This window comes from Triturus cristatus, chromosome 3_1, assembly GCF_964204655.1.
Source record: "Triturus cristatus chromosome 3_1, aTriCri1.1, whole genome shotgun sequence".
NCBI classification, from domain to species: domain Eukaryota; kingdom Metazoa; phylum Chordata; class Amphibia; order Caudata; family Salamandridae; genus Triturus; species Triturus cristatus.
Genome location: NC_140583.1, coordinates 16089802 through 16112920, shown reverse-complemented (window position 1 = coordinate 16112920; position 23119 = coordinate 16089802). Strand labels below are relative to the sequence as shown.

General features: G+C 46.0%; 1 protein-coding gene across 23 annotated transcripts in view; it reads left to right on the top strand.

Annotated features, from left to right (window-relative positions):
• The window catches only part of MADD (MAP kinase activating death domain), a 987832-nt gene that overhangs the window by 532730 nt on the left and 431983 nt on the right, over positions 1-23119 (top strand). For 13 of the 23 annotated variants that reach the window (XM_085646564.1, XM_085646561.1, XM_085646573.1 and 10 more), the window contains one exon: positions 1568-1630. The exons of the other annotated variants lie outside the window; for them this stretch is intronic. In XM_085646564.1, the coding sequence (XP_085502690.1) occupies positions 1568-1630 (63 nt within the window). The remainder of the gene's footprint in view (positions 1-1567; positions 1631-23119) is intronic. 23 annotated transcript variants of the gene reach the window in all.

Sequence of the window (23119 nt, the reverse complement as noted above, 5' to 3'; positions counted from 1 at the left end):
GTCTGTTAGGACTAAGAACACTGCCGCCTTTCTCAAAGGGGCCCTTTGCATGTTACAAGGTCTTGCATCAGGCCTTCCTGCGTGGACAAGAAACCAACAGACTTGGGCAGATTCAGTCTAAGAGGGTCTCCAGAGTCCACCTTAGGTAGATAGACAGATACAGTGGATCCCCCTTATATGTACCATTTTTGGTAGATTAGTGTTCTTGTGGTGCAGGGATGCGGTCAGTAGTTTATTTTGTTTGTGTTTTTGTCCATGGAAAGTGTTTTGAAATGAGTCAGAAGGACCTGAGTTTGAAAATTAGAGAGCTTATTGACCTAAGTCCCGATGGCAGTACACTTATGAATTGAGCAAAGGAAGCCTGCAGAGTGGATGGGAGAGGGCAGCAGGTTTATGTTTTGGTAGGGGATGGTTGTGTGTGGTTTATTGGGGAAAGAGAAAGGTTGCTTTGTGGTTTGAACAAGGGAGGAATGTAAGACTAGGAATCTAGTGTGGAGCGTTGTGAGCCTTTGGTTTCCACGTGGAAAAGGTTTAGGGGTCTGTTTGATCCATGGTTGGAGGGCATGCCTTGTTGGTCTGTAGTTCCAGAGAGAGAAGATTCTGGGTCTGTGAGTTTAGAAAAGGATTGTAGTTCTAATTGCAGCAGGAAGGGATATTGGATTGTAGCGTAGGCAGCAGAGGAATGTTTGTTTCAGATGAAACAAGTTAATAGCTATTCTGACTGACTGTTGAAAACTTGGAGTCTGAGGATTGGTGGGGAGAAGTGCGGGCTTGTGATTGTAGTCTGGGGAGTGTTGAGTGTGACCTGGGTGAACCAAGTAAGGTTGAGGGTCGGGGCTAAGGAGGGAGGGTTGTTCCTATTAATGATAAGGATTCCAAACAGTTTGCTTTTTCGCTTTAAAATACCACAGCTCTTGTCACATCCTCTTGACACCCCTCCTTTTCGACTCCTTCCTTTTCAACTCCTTCCTTTTTTTCCTCCTTGGTGCTTCCATCATCCTTTGTCTCTTGTATTTATTTCTGTCTGCCACGCAATCTTCCAGTCCTTCGTCATCCTCCCCTCTTATTTGTTCCCTCCCATGGTGCCCTGTACTCCTCTATGGTACTTTCTCACTCTTCTTAATTCATCCTCTACTTATCTTCTCTGCTTCCCCTTCTCTTTCCCTGTACATTTATCTTTGCTCCCAATTCTCTTCCTCACTAAGCATGTTGTTCTCTTATGTGCTCTTCTTTTTCCTCCCTCACCTTTTCTCGTTCCTTGTCTCCTCTGACTTCTGCACTCACTTTTCCTCTTTCCTCATCTCCATCTTTCTTTCATGCTGCCTCTATGCCTCCTCCTGTCCCTCTTATTCCCCCTCTCCTCTTCGGTGCTCCCTGTTGCTCTCTCCTCCCTCTTTTGTTCTTTGCATTCTTGTCTTTTGTTCATGGTGTGCTCATCTCTTCCCACTTCTCTCCATCTGCTCTCTCCTTCTCACTCCTCTAATGTGCCTTATATTCTCATTTCTTTCCTGTGTGCACAATTGTGCCCACTCCTTTCCTGTCTCTCACGCTGCCTCTGCTGGCTCAGGAAGGGATAAAGGCTCAGTCTGGGACCAGCTGGAGGATGCTGCCATGGAAACGTTCTCACTGAGTAATGCTTCTCTCTGCTTTGCAGCCTGTTCTTGTATTGATGTCTCTTCCTGGATGCTTTCAGACTCTTTGTTTTGTTAGAAGGCTATATGTTGCTACCTTGAAACCATGTCTGCAGTCCTGGGCTTTCGCTTTTCAGACCATTGTTATGCGTTACTTCAATGCAACAGTTTAGTTCATTGAAACACATGCTGTGTAGATGTTCTCGCTCATCCATGGGTTTATAAAAGAGAGCCTAAGACTGGAAACAGGGTGTTTTGGTGATTATGGTTAGCTTGTAAGTCGCTCTCTTTCTCTCTCTTTGCAACAAAACCCCTCACCGTGTTGCACAACCCTCTATGTCCTGCATGTATCTTTTGGTTGTCACTTGCTTTCATTTAGTATGAGTACACCTTACTGCATGCTTGTGCATTGTCTGCTGATGCATGCTTCTAACCACAGATTCCTCACATTTAAAATATCCCCAGGCGCCAGATGGGATTTGGGAATTCTCCTAGCAGTTCTCCTGTGGTACTGGTAGGTGGCAAAGTGCAGTTCTACTTTAGCTTCGATCTGCCCTGGCAGCGACAGAGCAGAGCTGCTTACAAGCATCATTCCTGTGCGCCATCCCTGTTCTTTTCACTCCTTTGATTGTGGATTCGGAGCCGCACTCCAGTTTTCATCTGCGTTTGATGACTTTTAAATTCAACTTCACTGTGCAAGAGAACAATCGCCTACCTAAAACTACAGGGTTCAAACAATGGCATGACTCTCGAAATCGGATGTTTGTAAAGGACCCGCACAAAGTGTGGCTTTGATGTCTTGGCTCAGGGAAAGAGACTAAGTTATGTGATGAGTGGGCCGTCATGCACCCAAAGGTGATCTGGACCTGTGAAGCGAAGATGTACGACGTTGAACATTGAAAGAAGTCACGTATCTCAAGTAAATCCTGCTCTAAGTCCAGGGCGTAGACCTTCTCCCGCTCTAAGTCCAGGGCGTAGACCTTCTCCCGCTCTAAGTCCAGGGCGTAGACCTTCTCCCGCTCTAAGTCCAGGGCGTAGACCTTCTCCCGCTCTACGTCCAGGGCGTAAACCTTCTCCCGCTCTAAGTCCAGGGCGTAGACCTTCTCCTGCTCTCAAGGCTGGTCCTGAGACCGGGCTTCCTTGTGATCGAAATCTTCAGGTAAGTCAACATCCTGGTTGAAAAAAAACACCAGAAGATGAGGTAGACTTCAAACCTATGCTGCCACTCTCAATTGAAAGAAGTCTCAAGAGCTTCAAGGTACCACTCCTTTCCAAACCACACTAGAGGGGCCGGTTCACAATTGATCCTGATGCATTGTGTTCCATGCCCAATCAAAATACCTTTTCGCAGAAGGACAAATTCCCAGAATAGGTATTTCCTAGATGCGGGCGATTGGATGAAGGCCTTGGACCTGCAGGATGCATTCTTTCGGAGTCTTAAAGACATTACCTACGGTTCAGGGTAGACGAGGAGCATTTTCAATTGACCAGGCTCCCCTTCAGCATCATCAGCGCCCCTTAGGTGTTCAGAAAAGTAACAGCGGTGTTTGCCACTCACCTTCTGAGGTTGGTGGTATCAGTTTCTCCCTTTCTTGACAACTGGCTGTTGAAGGCAAGCTCACCACAGTCAGTCAGGGAATACCTCCAGAAATCCGAGACCCTCCTAACATTGTTGGGGTTCTTGATCAATGTGCCGAAGTTGTACTTCTCGTCTACTCAAGGGCTTCAGTTCATAGGAGATATTTTAGATATGGCCCAGTTCATGTCCTTCTCACAATCACAAGTTCTGGACATCAGGGCCATGATCCTGATGTTTTGCTGTGGTCCTGGGAAACACTATGTGGTTCTGAGACTTCTTAGCCTCCAGCATTCTGCTTGTCGACTACTCCAGGTGGCGTATGCGGGCTCTGCAGTCTCAGTTTTCCCAACCACAAGAAAACCTGTTGGAGTCTATCCAGTTTATGGAGGAGACAGCACAAGATCTGCGGTGGTAGCTGATCGACCACAATTGGACCAGCAGCAGACCCCTCTTTTTGCCCCACCCAGAGCTAATGGTGGTGACTTATATGTCAGTACTGCGTTGGGGCGATCCGGGGAGATGGAGATAAGAGGGCTCAGATCTCCTGTGGAAACCAAGTTCTACATTAGTCTTTTGGAGTTGTGGACCATTAGCCTGTCCCAGAAGGCCTACCTGACATCCATCAGAGGAAGGCCAGTACAGGTTCTCATGGACGACACAACTGGCATATGGTACTGCGGCAAGCAGGGTGGCATGGGCTCCTGGGTCCAGTTCCAAGAGACTTTGTGCCTCGGGATTTGGCTAGAGTTTCCAGGCATCTCCCTGAACATGAACGACCTGACGGGATCTTCAATAGTCAAGGCGGACAAGTTCTGCCGGCAGCACCCGGCGGATCACAAATTGCGGTTGCACCACGAGATGTGAGAGGGCATCTTCGACAGTGTGCAGAACTTTGACTGGATCTTTTTGCTACAGACGAGCGTGCAGTGTTACCATGTTTGGAGTTCCTAAGAAAGCTCTCTAGGAGATAAGTTCAGGCTGGAGTGGAGCCCCTCCTTCCAGTAGTTCTGTAGAAGGTGAGGAACAACTGGGCCCAAGTCATTCTAGTGGTTTAGGATTGGGCCAGGAGAGTGTGGTACTCTAAACTTCTGGATATGACGGTCTGTCCACCTGTCAGTCTACCAGCCTATGGTGCCATGGGTGGAGCTTGAGTAGCAGCAGTTGCCTGCATTCAATCTACCACCTGAGGTTGTGGACGTAATCCTCTTTGCCAGGCATTCCTACAAAAAAGGTAGTTTACGTTGGGTGTTTGTACAAATGTGTGGTCTGGTGTGGACTTCACAACACAGACCCCTATAAGTCAAAATGCAAGATGTTTTGTTGTTGGTCGAGCATGGTCTTGCCATGAACACTATTAAAGGTTATTTGTCTGTCCTTTTGGCCAGTTTGTGTTTGCTGAACCAACCATCTTTGTTTAAATTATCTCTAATGTGGTTTATTAAAGGTTTAATACACATGTTCCCTCCCAAACCATTTGAGAGTCCACACTGGGAGCTTAGTTTGGTGCCGACGTTCCTCATGCGCACCCCCTTCGAACCAGTTCACTGATGTTTGTTGCGTCTTCTGCCTCTCAAGACTGTCCTCATTGTGATCACTTCAGCCCATCATGTGTGTGGACTCCAGGCCCTTTCAGTGCATCCGCCCTACACCTCCTGTTTTCCAGCACCGGCTGGTGCTGAGGACCCAGGCGGCCTTCTTGCCAAAAGTTGTGACTCCTTTTCACATTGAAGAATCCATCATTCTTGCAGTATTGTTTGTCCCACCTCACCCCTCAGAAGAGGATGAGAGACTTCATCAGCTAGAACCCAAAAGGACTTTGAGGTTCTGCATCTTTGCACCAAAACAATCACTGGGGGGTGCCTTGGGATCTGAGAGCCCATTTCAACAGGACTAAAGCTGCCACTATGTTGGCATGTGGAATAGCCGTCCTGGACATCCGTCAGACCCCGACGTGGACATCGGTGCACACGTTTACAAAGTACTACTGCCTTGACAGCCAGGTCTGACAGGAAGGGCATTTTGCCCATTTGGTCCTGCAAGACCTTTTCGTTTGAGCCCTCTCCACAGACAATCCATCTTTGAGAGGTAAGTTTTGGTATCTGTTCTAAAGGTGAGCAATCTCTAGTTAAAACTATCCATCCATTAGAAAAACAACTTGTTTACCTTCGTTAACGCTCTTTCTTCTCGATACTCTAACCCCAGATTCTCTACTGCCCTCCCACCTCCCCATTATTTGGAGAAGTCTCTTTTTTGTCATCTAAAATCTACCCACATTGGAGGTCTACACATTGGTACGACAACTGTGTTGTGTGTCCGAGGGCAAAGAAAGAGTCAAGCAAGGAACTGACCCCGGCACACAATGCCGCTTCACTCGCCTTCGGCCATGGCAGAAGGAAGCCAGTGCAGAGCAGCCTGATGCCGCCTAGCAGCGTGGGGAAGCACCGCTGAGAAAATATATATCTGAATCCCGTCTGGCGCCCGGGATATTCTACAAGTAAGGAATCTGCGATTAGATGCAGTATCCACCAGTAAAGTGTCACATAAGGTAAGTCACTTGTTTGTTTCTTGCTTTCTTCACTGATGTTCCCTTTCCTGTATGCTTGCCTATTCTTTCCGTGTGTTTTCACAGTTAGCTTGAAGGTCTCTTGCACTTTTTTTGCACTAGTAATGCATGCATTTCTGCCTTTGCTGTGTTTGCTTGGTTGATATTTTGAGCTTGCTGCATTTTCTTTCCTTATGTGCCTCTTGTACATTTCTTACCCTTCAATTGGTATTTTTTTTAAATGCATAGCCTTCTACTGTTACTATTGTTATGACGTTTAGTGCATTGGTCTGTTTCCATTTGTGTGGATACTTTTCACTCCATACTTAGCTGCACCCCTGTGCTCATAATTGGTGTGTCTGATGTTTTAATCTTTCATTTGCAAGTGACTGCTTTGTGCACAGTGTGCGTTTACCTCTTGTTCAGTTTTTGGATAGATTCTCTCCTGCTTGCTTGTGTTCATGCTTTCTGGGATGCAAGGTAGGTTTCCCAATTCGCGATCTAATGCTTAGTGAAGAAAGATGCAAATGTGTATGGGTAGGAGACATCCTCTATCAGAGTGTGTGAAGAATTGTAGAGTGACGAGTGCAGCAGGAGGAGGGGTCTGTGAAGAGGTGAGTGCTGTGTGCACTGTCCACTGGTGGGTGACTGATGGAGTTCTTTGATATTAATGTTGGAGTAGTCACATGTCCCTGCGGCTGAAGTCAGTGTGCGAGGTCTCTCAGAATGAATAGCAAAGCAGTTGCTTCAAACATGTGATTAGCCTCTTTGTTCGTAACTTTTGTGAACACCCTGATGGTTTGTGCCATTTCTTCCGCCCCCTCTAGTGGTGTGTGACTGACGTCTCACTGTGTGAAGCTGCAGTAGTGGTGTGATGACCATCAGTCACGTTGTGTGATTCCTCTGGTAGTTTGTGAAATGCCCTGACGCTGTGGTGGTGGTTCACCTCCACCAGGACAATGTTTTTACATGATAGAGGATTTTTCAATGGAATATGTTCTTTCCACTGTCAAGCACCTTTGATGAATGAACAGAGAAGATAACTCATGCACCTAATGAATAAACTGTATTAAGGACAGCAATGAGTTTCCCAAAGCAGTTTATATTCTTTTCTTGGATACTTTGTAATTAAGGAAACTCGTCCTTCTGTGCCTCGGTGAACTTTGTGCTTACATTGCTGTAAAGGATACATCTGTCTTATTGGATGGACCGCCTAGTAGAAGGGCGAAGTGGTTTCGATGATCACACACGCACTGGAACCCTGAATACAATCTTTTTATGGAGAGTAAACACTCTTTACCTACCACATGAGGATCATTTGGTGATGAAATTTTCATTTACATTGTGTGCAGAGTAGCTTGTGATTGACCGCCTCTCGTTTAGAGAACAGTTCTCCCACCTAGTAGAAAAGATGTCTGAATCGTGCACTCCCCTCCACCAAACCTGCAGGTTGTGTTGTGCTTGGAAGAGTGGGCCAGAGCGAAGGTGAATTGTTTCACCTTCGCTTTCACATTATCCTCAGCACTCAACCTGCAGGGGTGATTGGCCCAGAGGGTGGTACTTGTCACATTGAGGAAGTCTCACCTCGCCTAACCCCAGGTAGATCAGACACAGATGAAGCAAGTCTTGGTCACTTGCTTGGTGCCTTGGCCAAGCTTACTGTTAGAACATCACGTAGTCTGGATTCAGGCCCAACCACTATACAGAAACCACACTCATCGCCACCACAGGCTACATCCTGATGACCACGAAGACACGGCAGTCCTCATTCTCCTGGACCTCTCTGCAGCACCTGACATGGTCTTACAGCCCATCCTCGTTTGGCGCCTGCATGAGATTGGCGTCCAAGGAGCTGCTTTCTGCAGGATCTGCTCCTTTCTAACTAATAGAACACAAGGTGTAAGGCGCCCCCTTCTTGAATTCTGCAACAAGCTGAAGACCTGGCTTTTCAATGAACGTCCCTGCTCTAGGTAAAGCTAGGCGCACACACTCTAGGAAGAGCTAGGCGCACACACTCTAGGAAGAGCTAGGCGCACACACTCTAGGAAGAGCTAGGCGCACACACTCTAGGAAGAGCTAGGCGCACACACTCTAGGAAGAGCTAGGCGCACACACTCTAGGAAGAGCTAGGCGCACACACTCTAGGAAGAGCTAGGCGCACACACTCTAGGAAGAGCTAGGCGCACACACTCTAGGAAGAGCAAGGCGCACACACTCTAGGAAGAGCAAGGCGCACACACTGCTACTCAGTGCCAGGGTACCCTTGCGGGGAACAGTGCAGTTACAAATACACAAAGTTAACACTATTAAGACAGCAGACTATTTTATTGAATGATGAGGTTGTAGTATTGGATGTTGCCAGTGGAACTAAATAAAGCAGCAAATCCCTAGGTGTGACGCGGTCAGTCATTCAGGCATTTTGTTAGGTTAGACAGTTCAGCAGGTCCAGCCTCCGCAGTGGATGTAGTTAAGTCCTGCATTGCTAGCTACTTGCTCTAAGGCTGGTTCTACAAGCAGAACCTGCTTCTATACTCTGTCACCTTCTTGGAAGTGCCACCTGTAATTATTTGACTGTCACAGTGGCAGTTCCAAGACGTGACCTGGTCAGCATTTCATGCACACAGCTGCAGAACATCTAGAAACTGGTCTCAGAGTCCTTATTGTTGACTTTAGACTAGACTTAACAATCTTCCTCTTATTTTGCGGAGTATCTGAATCCTTGAAATGATCTCTCCCTTGCGTAAAGTTCTTCATGACAAAAAGAATAAACGAGTCTCAGGACACCATCGATTTCAGCAGGGTACGTGTCCCAGCTCTTCTTTTATGAACTCACATCTGTCCTGCCTTGGAAGGATATTCTTCACTCCACTTGAGAAGAACTTTTTAGATGATAGCGCTGTGCACGGTGATGTTCGACAGCACTCACAAAAGTGATTGTGATTTTCCGAATCACACATTTATACACCTTCCATTCCTGCTGGCTGCAAGCATAACTGAATTAAAGAAAGTTCCCTCTTTAAAAAACCTGTGGGCACATGTACATTGATGAGTTAAGCCATATACATGGACTTTCTCCTTTACCAATGCATCTTTCAACTAGGTCCTGTTTTACCCCTCCATGAGGGACGACCATGCTGTTCATATCTAATTCAGCAAATTTCCTCTTGTTTTGAGTGATTGGTGACATTCCATATGTGTCATATTCCAGCAGCTTGGTTGCCTTTGTTGGTTTGGACTATCTTCTTTGGTTTCCTTATACCAAGCACTCGCAGGACGTGGCCTCATTGCAAACTAGAAGAGGAGCTAGAGAGAAGAGCATTGAGGGGAGGATTAGCTCTCTCACTTCCTGTTAGGTTCAGGTCTTGCTGCCGTAGAAGCACTCGTCAGAACTTGGGCTCCACTCAGACATGGATTCAGGCTACCAGTCAGATGAGAATCTTTGTTCTTTTTACAAAGAACATAAATCTGGAAGGGCAACGTGACTTTCAAACCCTTGTGATGATTTTGTGATTAAAGCAACCACTGCAGAAACGCGTACGTAACCGAAAAGGCACAAGCTGACTTCTGTTTTGTCCGCCACACGTATTCTCCTTTTGTGTTCGAAAGAACGAGATACCGTGCTGGGGATGATGGTATCGCTTGCTGTTGGAATGATGGTTGGTCAAGTGTTCTATAAGGGACAAGTCATTCTTGTTGGGACTCTTTAATTCACTGCACCCACTTTTACTACAGAATTAGTGGATATGATTTCACAGGATATGTGTCAACTGAAGGGCACTGCTCTGTGAGCAAGGACAGTCAGACATAAATGTTCTACTTCAGGGTAATTGGTTAATAATCTTAAGCACTGAACTGTCCAAATGCATGTGCGGGATCTTAGGGCACATTTAATAGGCTGTATTGGCCAATTTAATTTCTCTTCTTTAGAAAGTGACTACCAATTTTAAAGCAAAGAAGTTCCCAAACAAGCAAGGTGACAATTTAAAATAAAAAAAAACCTCCTTCATAATCTTTTTTAAAGGAAATGAGGTGAAACTAGTGCAATGTAGCCATATAGGCTGCCGCTTCGCACGTCTGGAAAACTGACATGGCAGCTTTGAGTCCCCTTCCTCCAGTGTGTCCTGTCGGTGGCAGTTGCTACAACTGTTTTTGTGCTTTGGTGTGCGCATCCTGGATTATTGAGCTTGTTTTCTTTCCCCTTATAAACCTTCTTTAAATGCATTTCACTGATTTTTTTGACAGAAAACATTTATCTTAAAAAATTCCCATCTTTTGTGAAGTGCCCTTCAAGTGGTAAAAAAAGGAACATGTTCCTCCAGATCGGTTTCTTTTCTACTAGAATCTCATTTTCCTGAGAAATGTTAGCAGTGTCAGAAGTTTCTAAGGTGCACCTTGAAGGACAGAGAAGGGTCAGAAACCTCTTTCAGGGTGATATGAATGGTTCGATGAACAATGAGCCCTTCTACTAGATCTCTGATTTCTATCTCTCGGGACTCCTCTGAATGTAATCCAAGAGAAGATCTCTTCATAGAAAACAGTGCTGTTTCTGCTCAATGTTGAGATTCAGGACATTGAGGCAATGTACAGTGGCTTCTTGCTTGCCGCCAACTGCTGGGTGGCCCAGGAAGAGGCATTAGATGTCTGAGGAACATAGAAATTGAGTGTCGAGGGGAGTCTATAGTATCGAAGCACCTCTCCACCTCAAAGCATACTGAATCCTCAGACTTGTACATTAATCTGCTGAATAGATTTTTGCAAACATTAATCCAGTAGGCTGCCTTCTCCTTCAATCCTGAGGCGCCCACAGGTGTGCGCTTCTGACAAGGTTGCTACACCAGTGCAAGACATTTCTTATTCACCTCCTCCATGGCCTCAATCCCTTCCACAGCCGGTTGCACTGGTGGGTACTTCACCCTCACGGCCAGCCTCTACAGCCATTTCTGCTCTGATGACCCATCCTAGTCCCACCATTAAGACTGCTCCCCTCTTCTGATGCAAGTACTCGAAAGAGATCAAGGACTCCGAGCTAGAGCTCACGCTCGCCTCTCCTCTCACAGTTGATGACATCACTTATCATTGAAGGCACTGTAGGATATGTTGTTAAAGATGGACTTCATGGTCCTGCTCGTGTAGCTGTCTTCTAGCTCAAGAGCCAGAATATATTCTCCAACACTGGAAACTTCACCTCCAGCCAGAATTTTGCCAGTTGAGGACATCGCTTTCATGGAAGTCATGAGCTGTCAGCAATAATTTAACGCCCTCTTGCTTTCGACCTCTAGAACTACTTCAGTGGCATTTGAAACCACACATCAGTGCTCTCCAAGACCTCGTTGCCACTTCTTCCAGGTCTGTTTGAACCTCCAATGAAGTTGTTTTTGGCTCCTTCTTCTTCAAGAGCTGCTTGATCTCTGCTTCAGGAAAAAATTTAAACGGTTTGTGAAGGAGGTTTTTTATGTCTCCCTGTTTATTGGGAGACTTAACTTCTTTCTAATTGGCTGTTGGTTTTCAACGAAAATGAATTGGACAGAATATCCTTCCAATAGGAAATGAATTTATTGTATGTGAGAAGATTTGACTTTTCTAATAAAATTGATGCAGGTGCCTGTGCTTACGATTTCAATAGAGAGTTCCCTGAAGGAGAGCCAACATTACACTTGGATTTCAGGGAAGTAACTCTTCCTCTCTGTTCTGAGGGATCCACTCAGCTCTTGCAGCCTATTTGCTCTACTGTTTTCGTGCTTGTGTGAGCTTCTGAATGAACATCATGCCTTCCATGTTTTTTGTGAGAAAAAAGTGCAGTAAACATTCCAAACTCTTTCCACATAAGCTTTAGTACTGGCCAAGTCAAAACAACGCTCCTGGCTAGTTGAAGTGTTTTTCAGTGTTGCTGAATATTTTCAGCAGCGACAGCAATACATTTATTTGTGGGTCTATCAGTCAACTTCAGCAGATTTTCAAGAACTGAGGAACTTCTCAACTCAACTTCTTCGCTGGAAATAAGCAGGAGGAATTATGGAACTGTATCGGCGAGGTAGGCAGGCATCTATACCTATGGCTCCCTCCCGTTCACCTAATTGCAGTAGTGGATGGAGAGGGAGATTATGTTGTCTTCATCAAGATCTTTTCCTGATTGCGACACAGTTAATCCGTCTTGACCAGATGTCGTCATCTCCATACCGGTACAAAAGGGGGTGGTGATGGACGGAGCATCAGAACCAATCAAACACTCACACCCAGTCAACAGATCTGGGTTTGATCCATCACCGTTCTTTAGCCCACTCTGCCACCCCAGTTCAGACATGGCCATATGCAAATCAGTCTGACCCTGTGCCTCATGGGAACAGTCCAGCCCGAACTGCCAAGCCATGCCTTCCCTGGACCGGATACAAGCTTCCTAGGACCGGTTTCTGGCATTTCAGCCGTCTTCAGCCAGGCTTGCTTGAATCCAGTGGCAAAGTGAGCAAGGGACTCACGTCTGAGCATACCCTGCCAACTTATGGCGAACAAAGCGGTACAAAAGGGGGTGGTGATGGACGGAGCATCAGAACCAATCAAACACTCACACCCAGTCAACAGATCTGGGTTTGATCCATCACCGTTCTTTAGCCCACTCTGCCACCCCAGTTCAGACATGGCCATATGCAAATCAGTCTGACCCTGTGCCTCATGGGAACAGTCCAGCCCGAACTGCCAAGCCATGCCTTCCCTGGACCGGATACAAGCTTCCTAGGACCGGTTTCTGGCATTTCAGCCGTCTTCAGCCAGGCTTGCTTGAATCCAGTGGCAAAGTGAGCAAGGGACTCACGTCTGAGCATACCCTGCCAACTTATGGCGAACAAAGCGGTACAAAAGGGGGTGGTGATGGACGGAGCATCAGAACCAATCAAACACTCACACCCAGTCAACAGATCTGGGTTTGATCCATCACCGTTCTTTAGCCCACTCTGCCACCCCAGTTCAGACATGGCCATATGCAAATCAGTCTGACCCTGTGCCTCATGGGAACAGTCCAGCCCGAACTGCCAAGCCATGCCTTCCCTGGACCGGATACAAGCTTCCTAGGACCGGTTTCTGGCATTTCAGCCGTCTTCAGCCAGGCTTGCTTGAATCCAGTGGCAAAGTGAGCAAGGGACTCACGTCTGAGCATACCCTGCCAACTTATGGCGAACAAAGCGGTACAAAAGGGGGTGGTGATGGACGGAGCATCAGAACCAATCAAACACTCACACCCAGTCAACAGATCTGGGTTTGATCCATCACCGTTCTTTAGCCCACTCTGCCACCCCAGTTCAGACATGGCCATATGCAAATCAGTCTGACCCTGTGCCTCATGGGAACAGTCCAGCCCGAACTGCCAAGCCATGCCTTCCCTGGACCGGATACAAGCTTCCTAGGACCGGTTTCTGGCATTTCAGCCGTCTTCAGCCAGGCTTGCTTGAATCCAGTGGCAAAGTGAGCAAGGGACTCACGTCTGAGCATACCCTGCCAACTTATGGCGAACAAAGCGGTACAAAAGGGGGTGGTGGTGATGGACGGAGCATCAGAACCAATCAAACACTCACACCCAGTCAACAGATCTGGGTTTGATCCATCACCGTTCTTTAGCCCACTCTGCCACCCCAGTTCAGACATGGCCATATGCAAATCAGTCTGACCCTGTGCCTCATGGGAACAGTCCAGCCCGAACTGCCAAGCCATGCCTTCCCTGGACCGGATACAAGCTTCCTAGGACCGGTTTCTGGCATTTCAGCCGTCTTCAGCCAGGCTTGCTTGAATCCAGTGGCAAAGTGAGCAAGGGACTCACGTCTGAGCATACCCTGCCAACTTATGGCGAACAAAGCGGTACAAAAGGGGGTGGTGATGGACGGAGCATCAGAACCAATCAAACACTCACACCCAGTCAACAGATCTGGGTTTGATCCATCACCGTTCTTTAGCCCACTCTGCCACCCCAGTTCAGACATGGCCATATGCAAATCAGTCTGACCCTGTGCCTCATGGGAACAGTCCAGCCCGAACTGCCAAGCCATGCCTTCCCTGGACCGGATACAAGCTTCCTAGGACCGGTTTCTGGCATTTCAGCCGTCTTCAGCCAGGCTTGCTTGAATCCAGTGGCAAAGTGAGCAAGGGACTCACGTCTGAGCATACCCTGCCAACTTATGGCGAACAAAGCGGTACAAAAGGGGGTGGTGATGGACGGAGCATCAGAACCAATCAAACACTCACACCCAGTCAACAGATCTGGGTTTGATCCATCACCGTTCTTTAGCCCACTCTGCCACCCCAGTTCAGACATGGCCATATGCAAATCAGTCTGACCCTGTGCCTCATGGGAACAGTCCAGCCCGAACTGCCAAGCCATGCCTTCCCTGGACCGGATACAAGCTTCCTAGGACCGGTTTCTGGCATTTCAGCCGTCTTCAGCCAGGCTTGCTTGAATCCAGTGGCAAAGTGAGCAAGGGACTCACGTCTGAGCATACCCTGCCAACTTATGGCGAACAAAGCGGTACAAAAGGGGGTGGTGATGGACGGAGCATCAGAACCAATCAAACACTCACACCCAGTCAACAGATCTGGGTTTGATCCATCACCGTTCTTTAGCCCACTCTGCCACCCCAGTTCAGACATGGCCATATGCAAATCAGTCTGACCCTGTGCCTCATGGGAACAGTCCAGCCCGAACTGCCAAGCCATGCCTTCCCTGGACCGGATACAAGCTTCCTAGGACCGGTTTCTGGCATTTCAGCCGTCTTCAGCCAGGCTTGCTTGAATCCAGTGGCAAAGTGAGCAAGGGACTCACGTCTGAGCATACCCTGCCAACTTATGGCGAACAAAGCGGTACAAAAGGGGGTGGTGATGGACGGAGCATCAGAACCAATCAAACACTCACACCCAGTCAACAGATCTGGGTTTGATCCATCACCGTTCTTTAGCCCACTCTGCCACCCCAGTTCAGACATGGCCATATGCAAATCAGTCTGACCCTGTGCCTCATGGGAACAGTCCAGCCCGAACTGCCAAGCCATGCCTTCCCTGGACCGGATACAAGCTTCCTAGGACCGGTTTCTGGCATTTCAGCCGTCTTCAGCCAGGCTTGCTTGAATCCAGTGGCAAAGTGAGCAAGGGACTCACGTCTGAGCATACCCTGCCAACTTATGGCGAACAAAGCGGTACAAAAGGGGGTGGTGATGGACGGAGCATCAGAACCAATCAAACACTCACACCCAGTCAACAGATCTGGGTTTGATCCATCACCGTTCTTTAGCCCACTCTGCCACCCCAGTTCAGACATGGCCATATGCAAATCAGTCTGACCCTGTGCCTCATGGGAACAGTCCAGCCCGAACTGCCAAGCCATGCCTTCCCTGGACCGGATACAAGCTTCCTAGGACCGGTTTCTGGCATTTCAGCCGTCTTCAGCCAGGCTTGCTTGAATCCAGTGGCAGAGTGAGCAAGGGACTCACGTCTGAGCATACCCTGCCAACTTATGGCGAACAAAGCGGTACAAAAGGGGGTGGTGATGGACGGAGCATCAGAACCAATCAAACACTCACACCCAGTCAACAGATCTGGGTTTGATCCATCACCGTTCTTTAGCCCACTCTGCCACCCCAGTTCAGACATCGCCATATGCAAATCAGTCTGACCCTGTGCCTCATGGGAACAGTCCAGCCCGAACTGCCAAGCCATGCCTTCCCTGGACCGGATACAAGCTTCCTAGGACCGGTTTCTGGCATTTCAGCCGTCTTCAGCCAGGCTTGCTTGAATCCAGTGGCAGAGTGAGCAAGGGACTCACGTCTGAGCATACCCTGCCAACTTATGGCGAACAAAGCGGTACAAAAGGGGGTGGTGATGGACGGAGCATCAGAACCAATCAAACACTCACACCCAGTCAACAGATCTGGGTTTGATCCATCACCGTTCTTTAGCCCACTCTGCCACCCCAGTTCAGACATGGCCATATGCAAATCAGTCTGACCCTGTGCCTCATGGGAACAGTCCAGCCCGAACTGCCAAGCCATGCCTTCCCTGGACCGGATACAAGCTTCCTAGGACCGGTTTCTGGCATTTCAGCCGTCTTCAGCCAGGCTTGCTTGAATCCAGTGGCAGAGTGAGCAAGGGACTCACGTCTGAGCATACCCTGCCAACTTATGGCGAACAAAGCGGTACAAAAGGGGGTGGTGATGGACGGAGCATCAGAACCAATCAAACACTCACACCCAGTCAACAGATCTGGGTTTGATCCATCACCGTTCTTTAGCCCACTCTGCCACCCCAGTTCAGACATGGCCATATGCAAATCAGTCTGACCCTGTGCCTCATGGGAACAGTCCAGCCCGAACTGCCAAGCCATGCCTTCCCTGGACCGGATACAAGCTTCCTAGGACCGGTTTCTGGCATTTCAGCCGTCTTCAGCCAGGCTTGCTTGAATCCATACCAGCATAGCAGGAAGAACAGGCCACACATCTTTCTAAGCCTAACTGAAACAAGTGTGTGCTAGGCACATAACATCATAACATAAAAAAAAGGGGTCCACCCTTATGGAAAAGTATAGAAGTATACTATAACATAACATAACATAACACGTGTATTTGTAAAGCGCACGTTCACCACTACGGGTATCTTGGCGCTGAATAACAGATGTTTATTGTTACCCAACTCAATGGTACTCATTTTATCGACCTTAGATGGATGAAAGGCTGAGTGGACCCGCCGGGATTTGAACCTGTGACCATGAGGTTGAACACAGGCCCCTGCAGACAGACGCATTAGTCCACTGAGCCACCAGACTATAGACTTCTATAGTATAGAAGTATAGTATAGTATAGAAGTATAGTATAGTATAGTATAGAAGTATAGTCTAGAAGTATAGTATAGTATAGAAGTATAGTATAGTATAGAAGTATAGTATAGAAGTATAGTATAGCAGTATAGTATAGAAGTGTATTATAGTATAGAAGTGTATTATAGTATAGAAGTGTATTATAGTATAGCATAGAAGTATAGCATAGAAGTATAGCATAGTATAAAAGTATAGTATAGCATAGAGGTATAGTATAGCATAGAGGTATAGTATAGCATAGAGGTATAGTGTAGAAGTATAGTATAGCAGTATAGTATAGTATAGAAGTGTAGTATAGTATAGAAGTACAGAAGTATCGTATAGTATAGAAGTCTTGTATAGTATAGTATAGAAGTCTTGTATAGTATAGAAGTCTTGTATAGTATAGTATAGAAGTCTCGTATAGTATAGTATAGAAGCATAGTATAGAAGTATAAAAGTATTGTATAGTATAGAAGTATCGTATAGTATAGAAGTATAAAAGTATAGTATAGAAGTATAAAAGTATAGTATAGAAGTATCATAGTATAGACGTATAGTTTAGTATAGAAGTATAGTATAGAAGTATAGTTTAGTATAGAAGTATAGTATAGAAGTATAAAAGTATTGTATAGTATAGAAGTATAGTATAGAAGTATCATAGTATAGAAGTATAGTTTAGTATAGAAGTGTAGTATAGAAGTATAGTATAGTATAGAAGTATTGTATAGTATAGAAGTATAGTATAGTATAGAAGTATCGTATAGTATAGTAGTATAGTATAGAAATAGTATAGTATAAAAGTGTAGTATAGTATAGAAGTATAGTATAGAAGTATAAAAGTATTGTATAGTATAGAAGTATCGTATAGTATAGAAGTATCGTATAGTATAGAAGTATGATATAGTATAGTATAGCAGTATAGTATAGAAGTATAGTTTAGTATAGAGGTATAGTTTAGTATAGAAGTGTAGTATAGAAGTATAGTTTAGTATAGAAGTGTAGTATAGAAGTATAAAAGTATCGCATAGAAGTATCGTATAGTATAGAAGTATCGTATAGTATAAAAGTATCGTATAGTATAGAAGTATCGTATAGTATAGAAGTATAGTATAGAAGTATCGTATAGAAGTGTAGTATAGTATAGAAGTGTAGTATAGTATAGAAGTAGTATAGTATAGAAGTGTAGTATAGAAGTATAGTATAGAAGTATAGCATAGAAATATAGTATACCATAGAAGTATAGTTTAGCATAGAAGTGAAGTATAGTATAGAAGTGTAGTTTAGTATAGAAGTATAGCATAGAAGTATAGCATAGAAGTATAGCATAGAAGTGTAGCATAGCATAGAAGTGTAGCATAGCATAGAAGTGTAGCATAGCATAGAAGTGTAGCATAGCATTGTAGCATAGCATAGAAGTGTAGCATAGCATAGAAGTGTAGCATAGTATAGAAGTGTAGCATAGAAGTATAGTATAGTATAGAAGTATAGTATAGTATAGAAGTATAGTATAGTATAGAAGTATAGAATAGTATAGAAGTATAGTATAGTATGGTATGGAATAGAAGTATAGTAGTATTGTATAGTATGGTATAAAATAGAAGTATAGTATAGTAAGTATAGAAGTGTTCCTCCAGACTACGTGTGTCTCCTACAATGGTGGAAAGCACACAGCTTTGTTTAAATACCCCTCATGCACCAAAAGGACCCTTGGTGGCATGCTTCATCATCGGGGTCTTCCCGCCCGCTGCGGGACGGGGCGTGCTGCGACCTACGACTATGTGGGAGCACTGGTTATGAAAAACAATACTATGTCTGGTGTAAGATTGTGAGTGGAAGGGTCAGAAGTGAGCGAATGGTGAAAAATTAAAAAATACCTGGCTCCGTGGAAAAAATAAATTATAATGTTCCTTTGAGCTGGTATCGTTAAAAGTGGGGAATGACATGGAGATACTATGCTTTAATGAGCAGTGTCTCCTGTGTCGACATGTTTCGAAGCCCTCCCGTGGCTTCTCATCAGGACCTACAAGAGATCCCTTCTACACTCAAATCAAAACAACTGTGAATTTACATATAATCCTAACTAAGTGGTGCACATTAATTCTACATGCACAGTATATTATACCCCAGTAGGTATATTGCTGAATGGTTTTCTTATATCGCCCAGATAATGCCCCATGAGCCTTCAAAACCTGAGGGAAGGGGTACCTATAGTCACACAAATATCAAGGTTACCTCCTCACCTGGACACAGCCTCGCCGCGGCTCGGTGGACAACCATAACAACCTGCCAAAGCCTGTTAGGCATTTATGAGTTTTTTTTGTTAAACCATTTTTATTGCAGGACCAAGTACAAAGTACAGCAACTAGGATGCATGCCAATAATGCAGGTTTCCCGTCCTCCCCTTAACCGTTAGTCCGTGCAGGATACACAGCCGTACTGCCCGCATCCCGGAGGCCGGGCGGCGTCACATAGTCCCATGGCACATTAATACAAAGCTGTCAGGAGCATACTTCCGGAGGGGAGCCCCGCTGCCCGCTTTTGAACACTGTCCCGCTGCTCCCCCAGATACGCTCAGAACTTACACTCTACTCCCAGAGACCGTAAACTTATAAACTCCCCCTCCACCCACCCCTCCCTAGTGCCCTCCCCATTGCGCCTAGTCAGGAACAAATAGCATGTGTGGTGGGTAGCAGGAAAAATGCAGTAATCCCTAATCGTGTGTGTTTGGCAGGGGGGCCAGGGGCACAACTTCGTCCGCTGCGTCCTCAGAATTCTCACCCTCCTCCCCACTGGCTGGACTATCCCGCAGGGCCTGTACCATCACTTCCCATACCATTGCCGCCGCCTGAGCCCGGTCGTCTGGTTTTCTGTGAGCTAGTTGGTATCTGAGTGTGCTCTCGCTAGCCGCCCATTTGAGAAATTCATTCAGCCATCTCCGGTGTGTAGGCCCCGCCCTAGACTTCCACCCTTTCGTCACCTCTCTCTTTGCTAGGAGGAGGCCCATGTCAATGAACTTGCTGGACATTTTGTTCTTGGGCGTATGCGGGAACCAGTGGAGTATACAAACGGCCGCGTCGTATTGTAGGTCTCTATCTGCCACGTCATTCAACGTGTCGCCGACCCCCTCCCAGTACTCCTGCAGGTTGGGGCAGGTCCTCAGCATGTGGACCAGGTCCGCTCCCACTCTGCTGCATCTAGGGCAAGCGGCCTCCGCAGCGCCAAAATATTTCCTAATTTTGTCTGGGGTAAGGTAAGGCATTTATGAGTTACCGGCATTCTTCCACTTCAAGTGCGTGCACACAAGAAAAATCATTGTTATTTTTAAGGCTTTAATTAAAGCCGAATTTAGTGCAGAATAAATGTATATGTATAAGTATTATCACAACTATAGGAGTAATAGCATTGTACATGAACGAACATATGTACAGGTTTTGAAAGCAAGGAGCATACTACATTGTGCATACTTAATAAATAGTTCATTTGTACATAGTACACTTCTAACACTAGTTTATAAATATTGACATCAAAAGTCTACCATTCTCCATGGGTACTTTATGTTGATGTTATTGTTTATCTGAAATCTTTTATTTTTCAGTCCTTGTTTGCAAGAGAATTCCCCCGTGACTGAAAGACAAGCTTTAGTCTTCTACTTGGAGTATCTACTTAAAGAGGAGGAGGCTGTTTGCCTACCGATGTAGAAGTAAAATTATATAATCTCGGTCATCCTAGCCTCATCGCATGCTGCCACATCTTCTCAGCTAAGTGTGGCTAGTGCTCCCTATCAAACGATACTTCAGCGTGAATGACCGAAGCATCACCTCCCGTCATGATGGCATAGCCTTGTCTACGATGTGTAGTATCCGTTTAGTGCTGTCATCGCATTATTGATGCGGAGTAAACCCAGCTTGATCAAGGTCTATTAGCATTTGCATGAGGGAATTCTGTCGAGGGGCCAGGATAGCGGTGAAGAGTTCGGAATCGATGTTTATCAGGGAAGTAGATCTATAGGAGCTCGAGTGAAGCTTTCTTTCCTGGGTTTAGAGATTACTGTTATGAAGGCTTTAGCATTGAATGAAGGTGTGTCCCTGTGTCTGCAAAAGAGTTAAAGATCCCGGTGAGGATTGGGGCTAGCGGTTGGCAACATATCTTTTAGTACAAAGAGGCAAAGCCATCTGGGCCTAAAGGGTTTCAGGTGTGCTTTAGTTGAGATTATTTCCTCAATACAAATGGGTTTGTCAAGCTTTTCGGTCTGTTGCAGGGTGACTTTAGTCACTCTGGCACTCTGCAAGTATGTAAGACTATCAGTGTCCTGTGTCCAGGTCTTGCATGTTATACAGTTTAATAGAAATCCCGAAGATACCTGCTATTCGGGCGTCCCCTATGACCTTGTTGCTGTCCAGATTGAGGCGAGCGCTTGTTCTGTCGCTGTCTCTTTTGGCGTCCAGCTTCTCTGCTAATAGTCTGCCACCTTTGTCCCCTGGTATAAAATGTATGTTGTAGGCGCAGGAGGACATATTCTGCCCTATCCAGGTCCAGTCATAGAAGTTGGGCTTGTGCATCACCTATCTTGGCCCACCTCCTGGGCTCCCCTGTGCGTTCACTTCCCCTTCAAACTCTGCCTTCTTGCCCTCCCACAGTTTGTTGTCCGCTGCGGCAATAGCAATAAATTCCCCTCTAACTGCAGTCTTTAGTGTTTCTCCTAGGTTACCTATTGGTACTTCCCCGGTGTCGTCTGTCATGAAATCGGTGATAGTGTGCCTGATCTCCCGGATATTGTCCGGTTTGTTGATAAGGTAGTCATGTAGTGTCCACGGTCTTTCTACTTGTTGGTCTGCCTCCACCCGTAGAAAAAGAAAAAGGTAGGCATGGCTTGACATTGATCTAGATTCGATGGACAACTCCTGCGGAGTAGTAGGTTTAGTCTCTGAGTTTATGGTGTGACAGTCTCCACAGTTCCCCAACCACACCCTATCACAACACAACCACTCCAGGCTCCCTTGTAAAAGGGCCTACTCCTGTCCGAAGTGTTGATCCCATCTATCAGGGTCATTGTTAAGCACCAAATTGAAGTCTCCCCCTGTTAGGACTCCTGGCTCTGTGGACTCAAGAGTCTCGAGGGCCGCTTGCCGCAGAAACTGCTTCTGGTTCTCGTTTGGAGTGTAGATAGACGCAATAGTGAACAGCTGCCCCTCAACCTGAACTCGGTAGGCAAGCTCTCTCCCCTTTATCTTGGCCACCTTATTACCACCCCATGGAAGGTCCGGGTGAAAAGACAGCTACCCGCTTCTTTTTCATCCAGCTAGAAGAGAATGTGAATGTGATGCATCCTTTTTGATCACGCTAGAAGAGAAGCACTGCATCGGGCAATGGCGAGATTTTAGTCTGTTCCAGTCTTGCAATACAAGGTACATTTTCTGAAGGAGGCAGAAGTCTCCTCTTTTTCCTCAAAGAAAGAGAGTACCGCCACCCTTTTAATAGGGTTGTTTTGGCCTCTCGCATTAAGTTTAATTATTGTAACGTTAATGGAAGAACATGAGGGTAGCAGTGATCACCATGGGTGCCCATACGGATTTCTAGCAAATAGCTTTTAGCGTTTGGGCATACCACTGGCCTTTTGCTACCAACATTTCGCTAGTTCTCACTAATTTTGATTCCAGTGCCCCGGGGGTCCAGATACACCATTCTAAGATTGCCCCCCAAATGGGTTTAGTACCCCCGGGGGCCCGACACACCACTCTAAGATGGCCCCCAAAATGAGTCTAGGAACCGGTTTAGTCCTCCCTTGCACTCCATTACTTAAGACAACGCCGGGGTGACCCCTGCTGATTTGCACGACGAACATGCCACGGCCTGCAGATCCAAGGGGTTCTACCTAATACTACCTGTAAGGAGTAACAAAACGGACTTATTATAGTCAAAATACAAGACTGACAAATAAGGGATAATAATATTAATATATTGTTAATTTGACTTTAGGATGGGGCAGTTCTTCTAAAAGAAACTCCCTTACACTTGGAAGCACATTAAGATATTTGGACACAAGACTAAATAGTCTACCTCTCCAGGCGCAGAAATTATCGAAACCCCTTCCGGGTCGGAATTATCACCGGAACTAAGGTAGGGGGATCCGTCATGGTTATCAAGAACACCGTATTAGAATGTACCGTTTGCCATTCTTTAGCTTATGTGCCCTTTTCTCTGTTATTTAGAGACTACTTGAAACTGACCTCTGGTATCGTATTTCAACAAAATACGTTGCCATACACATGTTTAACTACGCAATATAGTCAGCACAATATAGTCAGCATGTATTTACTATTGAGTGACCGCATGAGGGAGCACTACTTCCCCACAAATATAATGAAATAGAATTAATGAATAAACTCAGGATTATAAAACCAAATGGGTTGATTGCATGCCCACACCTTGCCAACTACAGGATTACTCATATAATGGAGTCTCGAATACCAACTGTACTTGTATGTCTTTCAACGATAACATAAACGACAGAGGGCATTTTTTTGTTCTTTCTTTCCCCCATT